At 33.3% G+C, this 12,820-nt stretch overlaps 1 protein-coding gene across 2 annotated transcripts in view; it reads right to left on the reverse strand.

Annotated features, from left to right (window-relative positions):
• Positions 1-12,820, reverse strand: part of LOC117177663 (MICAL-like protein 1) — a 157,034-nt gene that overhangs the window by 34,970 nt on the left and 109,244 nt on the right. For both annotated transcript variants that reach the window (XM_033368476.1, XM_033368475.1), the window contains exon 3: positions 8,432-8,610. In XM_033368476.1, coding sequence (XP_033224367.1) covers positions 8,432-8,610 — 179 coding nt within the window. The remainder of the gene's footprint in view (positions 1-8,431; positions 8,611-12,820) is intronic.

The following is a 12,820-nucleotide window of genomic DNA, read 5'->3' on the forward strand; positions in this document are numbered from 1 at the left end:
GGAAATTTGACATCACACTTTTTCAACGGATCTCCACGTTTCGAGACCCCCTGAATCCGAAAATCAGGTTTTTACGATGGCGTCTGTCTGTCTGTCCGTCCGTCCGTCAGCAAACACGATAACTCTCGAAAAAATGAACGAATCAAATTCATCTTTGGCACACTTTTTTTAGGTCCTAAAAGAAAGGACGAGTTCGTAAACCAGCTATTTTCGATAAAAATTCAAAAAGTGAGCGCATTTTGAAAATTTTTGAGACCACTTTTTTCTGAATTTGAAAATTCTATGTACGGATATTTATAGTATTAAAAAGAACAAACAATTTATCCTAATGACTTTTTTCGACAAAAAGAACATTCTCAGAGTTATAGCGTTTTCAAAAATTTTTTAATCAACCGAAAATCAAAATTTGAAGTCGAAAAACGCACGATATGAAAAAAAGTCAAGAGAAGAAAAACATTTCTTTTTGAAATCCCTACACGATTATCATAAACAATTTTTGGATTTTCTTCAAAAATCGAAAATTCAAATTTTGATTGCACAAAAAATAATGGAAAATAAAAAATTCCATTTTGTGGACAAACTATGTAGGATACAAAAAAGATGAATTAACAAAAATGGTTATCCCAAAAAAGATCTACAATTTCGTTAAGAATCACTTCTTGATAGGACGCGTACTTTTTGTTTTATTCGTGAAAAATAACGTTGAAAAAAGTAAAATAAAAAAGAATGTGTGGAAAACGACGAAAGTTACGAGAAAAAAATCCAACAAAACCTGTTTACAAATGTCTGTCGGAAATCGAGCGCGCAGCGCGAGTTTCATGTTGAGAATGTGTACCTCAAAACCTACAGAGCTTTGAGAAACTTAATCTTTGACTACTTAATTAAGTAGACAATTCAGAATATGAAGACGCATATAAATACTGCCATCTAAAAGAGATCTTTTTGATAAAGGTTTTTTCGAGCATTTCAAATGCAAAGAATAAATATCCGAGCGCGAAGCGCGAGGTGTAATTATATTCAAGCGCGAAGCGCGAGATTCAACCGTCGTGCGCCCTAGGCGCGCTCAAACTTGCGAGCGCAGCGAGCCGCGCGCCGCACGCGCGATGCGAATGTGCCCGCAAAGCGGGCAGATTTTTTAAATTAAAATTATCAAAATGAATTTAAGTCACCTGCGTCGAGGATTGTCACGCAGAGCTTTATTGTATAGAGTTTATGAAAATTCAAAGAATGCAATTTATAATTTTGTGAAGATTTTTATGATGTAGTATCGAAGGTGATAAAAATATTATTCATTAAATTATCATGTGTAGGGGTTTCTGTATTGTAAAATTATTTATGAAACTTAGCGTAGGCTTTTAGCCAGATTTATCTTTGTCTTTATAAGATTCATTATACATTCAATGAATTACAAAATAAGACATTTAAAAAATAAATCATAAACTATATGACAGTCCAATGCTTGCTTTCTCTCTCAAACGTTTTATAGAAAAGAAAATATTTTTCTTTGAACTTAAAGATTCTATACCACACCTTTCCATTTACGAAATGTGATTCAAGTGAAATGATCAACTTTAATGTTTCCACACTTTACAGCTTTCGCATAAATCTCGTCCTCTGACGTTTTAGTAATGATTCAAGAAACCTGTAGATTATTTACGTCTGATTCATTGTAAATTTTCAACATTTTCCTCAAAGATATAAAATTATGAGTGAAATCATCTTTGTGAATTATTGTTAGTCTCTGTGAGTTATATTGTCATTATTATTGTCTAGATTATTAGTAATCGATATTTCTCAATTGCACCTAATCTGAGAAAGACAGCTTATATCCGCAGGCTCCTAAGTTACATTTAATGGCTACGTTATTGCGGCTATAGTAATAATAACAATTATTACGATAATAGTTTAAGATTAGACAGCGGGAGAAAGGTCAGTGAGCCGGTAATTGCTGGCAGCTATTGTCTTAGAAGGCAGGCGTTACCAGGGATGTAAAAAATTTATACAAAAAAATATGCTAGCGTCGGCGTACCTACAAATTTGAACGTTTAGGCTTGGTTATATATTTAACACATTATTCGTGCAAATTGTATACAAAATTCCATGCTATACACGCAGAAAAAAAGTATTAATTCATACATATTTTTTCAAGGTGTAATATCTCAGGGTTCAAATGACAAGATTCAATCTCAGAAAGACCAAATGAAACGGTGCTAACTCGCGTTGGCGAATTCTAGAAGCTTTAAAAAAACTCAGTAGCATTTTTTGTTTTGGTCTCGACGGATTTAGCACTTTTTTATCTCGTTTCAGCTAAATGGAACCCGTCATTTGCACACGTCGATATAGTCCCGTTAAAAACTAGCCTACATTGTAAAAAACTTCTGTAGCAAACTTCCAAAAAATGTATTGGACGTTTACAATATCTTATAGAGTTCACGCAAGATACATACAATTCATGTATGGTAGTCCCGTCAATCCAATAACGTGTTTGCAATTTTAGTTTACGCTTGTATTGTAGAAGTGTTGTAGAATCCCAAACATTTTTAAAAGTTTAAGATCGGATTCTTAAAACGAGCCACCATATAATAAATTGATTTAGGTTACAAAACTATTTGGAAAAGTTCAATTCTACATTGGTGCCGTTCATGATTCATTATAAGGGTTATCATGCAATTGGAAGGAAAATCATCTAGGACAGGCTTATTTCAATATTGATGTAAACATGTACCTAATGTTAATTTTCTCTCGACGTAACCATAAGAGGAGTTACACAACATAAGAGCCAGCCTAGTCGGCAGGGCGCCTTTATTTATCGAGGATGAGCTGCAAAATTTTCTTCACCTACCGCCGATAATAAAAATAATAACAAAGTCGTTTCGTAATCACTTTCATCCTCCTCGAGCAGCCAGATCAGCACGAGAAAAGGGCGGAAGCTGAGTTTACACGCGAACCTTACAAAGAAAAAATATCTAGCATCATACATATATGGAAGATTGTACGAGCGTTCTGATTGGCGAAAGTTCCCAGCCATTCGTCAGTCTCGCAATCCACCAATTAGCATATAAAAGAGTTAACCAATTTTTAGAATGCTTAGTTTTGTACATTATTTCCCGTGTTTCATAATATTAAATACTTTTATGTATAAAAATTGAAGTATTAAGGTTTTAACTTTTAATAAAATATCAGTATTGTCTTATAAAAGAAAAACATTATTTTTACTACAAAAAGATTAAAAATTCCGAAAAATAATTAATTACAAAAAAATTTTTTCAACTTATTTTTTCATTCTGTCGCATCTTACCAATGACAAAAAATGGATTTAATTCAATATATCATGACTTTTTCCGGGGGAAAAAATTTCCTACAACTCTACTGTTTCCAATTTATAAAATAAGTAAACAATCTTCAAATATAGTTAATTGTTTAAAAAATGTGTTCCTCAACAAAGAGAAAAGATTTAAAGTATTTTAGCTGTAGAAAAATCTACTTTCAAAATTGGAAGCAGTAGACTTAAGCCTTCAAAATTAAACTACTTATAATTAAACTATTTGAAAAGGAATTTCAAAATTAACGAGTCTAATGTGAAAAAATGTATGATAAAAAGTATGCGAATTTAAAGTTCAATATTTAAAGTTAAACCATCTTAAATTTAAACGTTCAATACTGCAGGCATACAAATTCCAAGCGCACAACAGTAGACGCAATCTGAAAGTGAAAACATTTCGAATTATAATAAAAAATATTAAAATATTAAAAATAATATACAATAACTAAATGAAAATATGAAAATTCCAAAGAGATAGTCACATTAAAATTAAACAGCAAAATCATTCAAATTAAACATTTTCAAATCGAGTTCATTCAAAACTCATAAATCATTTCTTATTTTTAAATTGTTAAATTTCTAACGTTTTCAAATAAATAATTTAACTATTAAGGCTTTCAATTCAAAATTGTACATTTTTAATCATTTAAATTTTCAACCGCATCAATTATACAACTTAGATCGTTTTTACATTTTCATCAGAGTAGGTATTAGATTTGTATAAAATTTGACCCCCCCTGTTTTTGTCAAATGCCCACGTTTTGAGACACCCTTAATCCGAGAAACAAGTTTTTACGAATGTGTCTGTCTGTCTGTTTCCACAATAACTTTTGAACAAATTAATCTATTAGATTGGCCTTTGGTACATTCATTTAGTGTTCTAAACAAGTTCGTTAGCCAGCCATTTTGGATAAAAATTCAAAAATTCGGCACACTTTTAATATTTTCGAAACTACTTTTTTCAAAATTAAAAAATTCTCTGTACGGTTATTCATAGTATTCAAAAAGTCGAACAATTTATCCTAATGACTTTTTTCATAAAACCAAAAATTATCAGAGATATAGCATATGCACAATTCCAAAAAACACACGAAAATGATAATTTCAAGCCAAATAACGCACGATATGAAAAAAGTCAAGAGAACAAAAATGTTGCTTTTTGAAGGCCCTACAATATTGCTATAACAACTTTTTGAATTTTCTTGAAAAATCAGAAATTCAAATTTTGACAGCATACAAAATAATGAAAAATCCAAAATTACATTTTTCGGCCAAACTATGAAAAATACGGTAAAAGATGAGTAGACAAAAATTGTGCATTTGAAAAAAACCTACAAATTTGTTATAAATTACTTTTCGATAGAATGCGTAGTTTTGGCTTTAATCGTGAAAAACATCATTAACAGTAAAAAAAATCTGCCCGCTGCGTGGGCACATTCTCACCACAACTTTTGTCTTTTAATTTCTTTTTCGTCTCGTGTATAGGATTTCAAAAAAATTAATTTTTTAATGTCTTTAATGCTATTTTTTACGACTAAAACCAAAAAGAGAACTATCACAAAATTATTCATGACAAAAAATTCATTTTTCATTCTCATCAGAGAAGGTATTAAGATTGTGTAAAATTTGCCCCCCCCCCCCCCCCGTTTTGGTCAAAAGATTTTTTCAAGTGTTAACAGTCTTTAATTTTTATATCATACTATTATGAACAATTTGAGTTTAAACAACAAAATTTTGAACTTTTCCAAAATAAAAACTGACATGATATGAACGTCTTCAATTTGAAATTGCCTTTTCCAATTTGATGTAAAACATTAATTCTGAAAGACTCACGTTCAAATAAATTTATTTCACACAATAGCGGTTGAAATTATATAAATTATTAAATATCAAACTGAAATGATTACATTTGTAGCATTTCTAATTTAAAATTATTGAACTATGAATGAATGCAATTGGAAATTCAAAGTACAATAGCGTTTAGACTTTAGATTCACATTTGTTCAATTTCAAGCAGTCCTAATTGAAAATTATTTGATTTTGATAGTCGTAAAATAATAATAATAAAAGTATAAAAAGACTTTCATTTATAATTCTGGAGGAGACAATGGATCGTAGATCGTGGGAGGATTTTATCGGATGGCTGTTTAAATTTAAATCTCGCCGACTAACGCTGGTAATCCGTGTAATTAATGCTCGGTTCACTTTCATTTTATCGCACGTGCTCGGTACTTGATAAATGCTTATCTACAATTTAATACACTTCTCAAACAGTAGCATAACGACATGCTCGCTATATTAAGCAATGAATATTTCATAAGAAATAAAAATTGAGTATGATTTGATCTACAGTTCAGATGTTTTCAGCTAATTTTAAGCTTTGTTTGATTGCTGTTTGAAAATCGCTTTCGACGATGATTGATTTCAAAGAACGAGTTGCTAAATAGGACAGATACATGCGGCCGAAGTTCATGTCATTGACTAGCCTCTAGCTTTCTCTCGTTTAAACACTTTTACAGCGAAGGGACTAGTTTTTTCTTTTTGCAATTAGTTCCAGACGAATCGAGCAAACGGCAAAGAGCCAACGAGCAAAAACTATTAACATCAAGAGTTGCTCCTGAACTCTCTAAATTTGAATCAATGAGACTTGGCTCACTGAATGAAATCAGTAGAAAATTTTCAACAATTCACAAAGCAATATCACTGATTTAAGCAGCTAGACTGAATCAAACAAGTAAGGATTTTTACTGGTGACTAGTGAAATCTCACCTATTCAGAGAGAAGCCTCGTCTGAAATAACGTCTCAACAGATTTTGTATCGATGGAGTTCTATGCATATAAGTTTTTCTTTTAACTGTTCCTGTATTCCGCAGAAGCGCGGTGATCGAAAATTCGAAAATTGAATTGGGAAATAAATGTCAAAATAGTCGAGGTTATACACTTCGAAAATGTAACTTTCTAAGTCTAACATTGAAGTTTTTTTTCAATAAAGGTAAAAAAGAAAATTAAATTTATTAGAATGGCACGCAGGAAAAAATAAAATATGTGTAGGGCCAACTTTGTAAATGATCTAACCTAATTATTTTTATTTATTGAAATTTGTCGAATTCAATTTTTAAATTTTTGTCGGCACTCTTAAGCGAATGTAATTTTCTATTATTATCCTTCAAAAATTCTAAATTAGATTTTGAGATAGATGCGAAATAAATAGAAGTAAATAACTTCGACTATTTTGACATTTCATTCCGAAATCAATTTTTTAATTTTCGATCGCAGCTCTACGCCGAATAGAGAAACAGTTAAAAGAAAAACTCATATACATTGAAGTCCATGGAAATAAAATATGTGTTGATACAACGTTATTTCAGGCGAGGCTTCAACTATCGATGACGAATGTGAGACTGTGAGATTTAGCAAAACTCTAACTGAGGCAAATATAAGCAACTGTTGATATTCCTATAGTTGAGTGACTTTTTTACAGTAGCTACTGCGAATACTGTAATTATCTTTGAAACTTTCACTTTTACGATGCAATTAGTGGCACCTTGTTGCTTGTGCTACCTTGAGCTGTGTCGCAGCAAATGTTTGCTATCGAGCTTAAAAAAAACAAGTTAGAAACTAATAATGTTAATAAAAGTTCTGCACCTGTTTGTACAAGTTAGGTATGTCGCTGAGAAATATATTTCCCTCAATGGAAAATGTCAAAGAATTAAAAAAAAAAAATTACTAAAAAGAAGGTATACTTAGTGTGGAGCGAAATGAAAGATGTAGTCTAGACACTTCATTATTTAATATCGTACTGAGATTACTGAGACATTTTAAGACATTAGATGGCTTTTCTACTAAAAATGCAAATGTAAAAAGTTTTCGGTCAGAATATGAATGACCTGTTCCAAATGTACACTTGCACTTGCGAGAAATCTCCTTATCTTTACTGAAGATTTTTGAGAAAAATACATATCTAGAAATTTAGTTCTCATATTAATACGCTGTAGATCCGTTTATCCGCTTAGCAAAATCAGGAGCCTTAAAACTGACACATTGGAGCTTCGGGCAGAGAATGCACGAGTGTAACCCCATGTGCTGGACCAATGCCAGTTTGTGCCCTATTTGGTCCGTTTAGCAACACATTACACGAGAGAGTGAAATGTGCCAAGTGTAATACGACACGACGTTTCCATCAATATAAATGGCTTGTTCTATTCGCTGAAACGAATCCATCTCCATAACTTTTAATATGATGTCTTGAAACTTTGTTATTCTATGCTGATTATATACTATATGAATGGTTAGGAACCATAAGAGGCTAACCCTCACTTGGAAAATTTTTCAGGAGAACGTAAAAACTGTAGAATTTGTTATTTCCATGTAAGTTTTTGTTAGCGTTAACAATACTGGAAGAAAATAGTATAATCTACAACTTATCAAAGTTTCAGAGCAATATTTGTAATATTTCTTCAACTGTGGGCTCTCAAAATTTCCCAGAGGCTGTCCCAAGAAGTATATCCCATACGATTGACATTTTTTTATTCTTCTACGGGAAAACCGACTTGAGGGAACAATTTTTTTAAAACTGTTTTGAAAGCTCTCTTTAATAAATAACCTTATTGCAATTATGTAAATAAGAGCAAAAGCGTGTTCGCAGCATCCATATCTACCTTTAGAACAGACAGGTGACACTGCACAAGTTTCTTAAAACTTTGCGAAACTTACAGAAAATCATGATTCTCCGTAAGACCCTGCACTGGGTTATCCCCCTTTGTTCATCGAGTACGTCTTGGGATAGCCCCTTGAGGAACTTTGTTATTTTATTAAAAATAGTAAAATTCATTTTTTTCACTTTCTGAAAAAGCACAACACGTAGGTCAGATTGGACAACACAAAAATCCAAAACAGTGAATTTTGAATATTTGGTGGGTTAGCCCCTTATGGTTCTCGACCATTCATATATTCAAATATATTTTTTAAATAGTTCTCTGGAATTTGTAAAATATTTTGAAGAACATTTCTTGGTGGTAGAGTAGGTAGCATGGGATATTGATATGAATATTAAATGCAATAAGGCCAGACTAGATTTAACTTTGTGATCGCTTGTATCAAGTCTCTTACCTCCGAAGGTTTGATAGAATTGCGAGAGGTAGGTGAGAATCGATAAACGATCGGGCACAGCGCAGGAAGCCATGTCCTCCGCATCCAGAAGAGCTGGAATCCCCAGATGCTGCTCCGCTATCCTGAATGCCAACTCGTTGTTTCCGTAAACATCGTCCTTGCTCAGGAGGTCAAAGTCTCTGTAATCAGGAAAATACATTTAAAATCCTTTTCCACTTTACAAAGTTCTGCTTTTAACCTACTTATTTAAGAAAAGTATCGAGCATACTTCTAGTCCTCCGTCCCACGTTTCTTAATTAAATTAAATCAAAATGAGCTTACTGCAATATTGCTCACGTAAAAAAAGTTGTTGATTAGAAAACATTTTAAGATTTCTAATTGAGGCGCCCGAAACAGAAAGGGTATAAACTCATTCCGCCGGCTAAGTTTTGTCTAAGTATTGGCTAAGTGTTGTGGCTATGTTCGTTCGAGTTGGACAATTATTATTAGCCAGCGGAATGCGTTTATGTGCCCTTTCTGTTTCGGGCCCCTCAATTGTCAACCAAAATTATTAATTCGCCAAATTTTGTAAGAAAACTCTTTAAATAATTCAGGATTATATTCGAACATTCATACTAAAATGTTTCTAGACTTTGATTGCCTTTTCTTTTCAATATATATATATATATATATAAACATTAAAAAAAGAATTACTGAAATATTTATATAAATAAAATGAATATATCAATATGAATAAATATATAAATAACAATAATTTACATAAGCCCTTATATGAAAACACTCTTATTAGTGAGAACGTGAAAATATTCACTTAGTCCAAATTAAGAGACAGTATACAAATTACAAGGTATTAAAATATGTAAGTTAAGAAATTATCCTAATTATAAAGCCGTCAATTCAGAAATAATAATTCTGTAACAAAGGTCGGAATGATCACAAAAAACGCAAGTCAAAACCTTTTTGTTTTTAAATGAACAAGGCCTACCAATTGATAGCGAAATATTGTAGCATGAAACCCTGCAAATAATGTTTCAACACTGTAGCGAGTGTATGGTAAAACCCACGCAAATTCAATGTCTTCAAATTTGAAGGGCCCACGGGCCCAAGTACCAAATTTCGGAAATGCGTTTTATTGCGAGTTAAACTAAACGTTTTGACATAACTCATGTCTCTCTAGATTCTTTAGAAGAACATGGTCAAGTTCGATTTAAAAGTGGTTCAAAATCTATAGCTTTGATATTTTTTTAGTAGCTGATAACTTTTTTTTCTATTCCTTCAATGATTCGATAAAGTTAAGTAATAGCTCGAAAGTAGTTTCTTGTTTAAAAAAATCAAATGCATTATAAAGTCGAAAGTTTTTTATGTCTCTTGTAAAATCGAGTATTTCGCACCTACATATTATGCTCTGGGTCCCGGCATAAATAAATGCTGAAAAAACGTATAGATTCAAAAATTGTTCAAGGATACTGGCAGCACGTCATCCTAAAAGAACACACAAAGTTGCATATCTCATTTATAGCTTATGTAGAACAGCTCAATTATTTTGCGCCTAAAATTTCAAAAACGAGTACAAAGCACATTATCATTAAAAAATTGTAATTTTATTGCTAATATTAATAGTGTCGTCATTCTTTGTGAAAGGAACAAAAAAACCCCAATTACTGCACATATGAGCAAATCCATTTCAAAAGTTTTAAAATTTAATGTATTTTTTTGAATTTGTAACATGTCAGGGATTGAATTGTATTCACTTGAATTTAATTCCTTGTTCTGAGCGTTCTATTCAGAAGAATGGAACGAAATCAAAGGAATTCGAAAGAATTAGAAGATTCAAAACAATCTAATAGAATTTATATGAATTAAAAAGAATTCAAAGAGAATTAAAAAAATGAAACAGAATTTAAAATAATCATTTTGCGAATACGAAACCTAGAGAGCATTGGATATAATATCCAGAATCTATAACCAATTTTACCTTGGCTGTAAAAACTCTTTTGGCAATTGAATACGGTCAGAATTCGTGAGCACGAGCAGCTTGTAGAGTTGGTGACAAGCGATTGGAATCTCGCGATTTCATGATAGAGGCTGAGCGAGACTCCAGTAGTGTGGCGTTGCAAACATTAGCTTGGATTAGTCGTGTTAAATTGGTCGAAAACCGGATACAGGGCACAGCATGCGCTTGTATATATTCTGGAATTTAGTGTGTTCAACGTTCTACCACACACGATTTACAATTCAACACACTGCACAGTATACATACATAAGGCAACCACGAAATTGGTGCGGAATAATAATTGAGATTGGCGGAAACCCCTCGCCAGTAGGGACTTTCGCTCGAATTATATTTATTGCACAGTAGCTCTTTAGGCTCGATTAATCTGTAATCTCGTGGACACATATAGCAGTACTACTAAATCTAGCGAAAGTGCAAAAAAGGCAAAAAGCAATCTTTGAGCGGCACTCGTGATAGTGCTAGCCTTGCTCGATTATTCTTTTTCACAGACGCGAATTACCATTTTTCGTAAGTAAGTGCAGTGGAATTTCGAGATAAATCCGGTCGCCCGTAGTCTTGCGTTTTGCATTTCATTAGAACGGCTGAGTAAGATGAATCAGTAGTCGGCTCTCCTTCAAAATCTTTCCCACGGTGCCCCGTCGTCTTTTGATGAAGGTCAAGGTAGACGTATAGAAGGTAGATCTCAACCTCGATTACTAAGGGCTCTCTTAGCTTTTAGTACTGTGCCATACTTTTTTGCTTTGGTCCCTTGATTTTACAAACAACAAAAACCCTATTGTAATTTAAAATGAATTATTAATTTTGACGGTCAATCTTTACAGTAAAAAAGTTTGTTTCACAGTACGAACATCGAAAATGGCGTCTTTCGTAGCCTGCGAAGCGTTGCGAAAATGGCGGTATGCAAGTGACCGAGTACGAAACTGCTTTACAAACTCTAAGAGTTTTCAAGCCCTCTAGGGTTTGTGAAGTAGTTCCGTAATCGTTCACCTGCATGCCGCCATTTTGACACCGCTTCGCAGGCTACGAAAACCACCATTTTCGATGTTCGTATTGTGAAAAATAGTATACGCGGAACGGGGCACTCGTGTAGCCAGCTTCATGCTCGTTTGCATTCGTTCGGTTTCACCCTTTGCCACGTAATGTATCTACTATTTCTTATATATTTGATCCAGGAACCAGAAACTCGACGCCAAAATAGGTTTTTCTTGAAGCCTCTATAAGGGGCCACCCATATACCACGTGGACAATTTTTCATTTCTTTTGGACCCACCTCGTAGACAGCCGTGAAATTTTGACGAACACGCCCCCCCCAACTCTTCCCACGTGGGCATATTTTATGAAAATAGAGATACTCCAGATTCCTCGAATATACCTTGTCTAATTTCAGTATAATTTCAGCAGATTTAGAGGATCGTGTGTCTACGCGTGGATTCTAGCCCGACCTCGCGGCACCCCTCTTGGACAAGGGTGGTATTCTCTCATACCCCACCACCCCCAAAAATGTCCACGTGGTATATGAATGGCCCCTAAATACATTCATCTATCGCCGTCCACTGTGGCTGAAAATGGATTCTGTTTTTTGATTGGCGATCAACCGCGTGTGAAGAACTGGCCGATTTACTTCGGGCACGCTTCAAGAGTGCGCAAAGAACTTCTCACACTAGTGTGCGAATCGGCCACTTCGCTTCTGTTAAGCAGGCACCAGAAATCGAACTTCGCACTTAAATGTATCACAAATATACACTATTAAAAAAATATGATCGAAATTTAATATACGTATGAGTAAAGTAATTTGCATATATCGTAAATTTATTTTAATATACCATCATGCTGTAAAATTAATACACATGTATATTAAATTCGGTAAAACAGAGTGCGTGAAAACGCTAAGTTCTTTGATGCCTTCAAATCTTGTCTATTATTAAAAAATAAAGTAATAACCTTAAATTCATCAATTAAATTATTACCTATAATTAAAGTGCAATGCGGTGGCATTTTTTTCTAAAATTCGCTGTGAATGTTATAATGTTAACGTGAGTACAAGTGCTTGGGGTTTACCATCGGCGAGAAAACTATAGGCATCTGCCTTTGAAGCTTAACAACTTAGTCAAAAAAATGCTATGGCAACAAAGAAACAGTCGTATAAAAGCTGAAAGTGTTCTACGTAAATGAGCTTGAAGATGTTAATGTAATAAAATTTTTGCGCTTAGCAGACTGAAAAATGTAAAAAAAAGTAAGGATTTTCGGGTACATTTAAGAACAGTCAAGTTTAGAGCATTGAAATTAAAATTTCAATTTTAAATCTTCGGTCATACGATCATTTATTAATAAAATTAGTTTATAACAACGTTTCGGCCACATTTTTGTGCCTTCTT

The sequence above is a fragment of the Belonocnema kinseyi genome, chromosome 8 (genome assembly GCF_010883055.1).
Source record: "Belonocnema kinseyi isolate 2016_QV_RU_SX_M_011 chromosome 8, B_treatae_v1, whole genome shotgun sequence".
Classification (NCBI taxonomy): Eukaryota; Metazoa; Arthropoda; class Insecta; order Hymenoptera; family Cynipidae; genus Belonocnema; species Belonocnema kinseyi.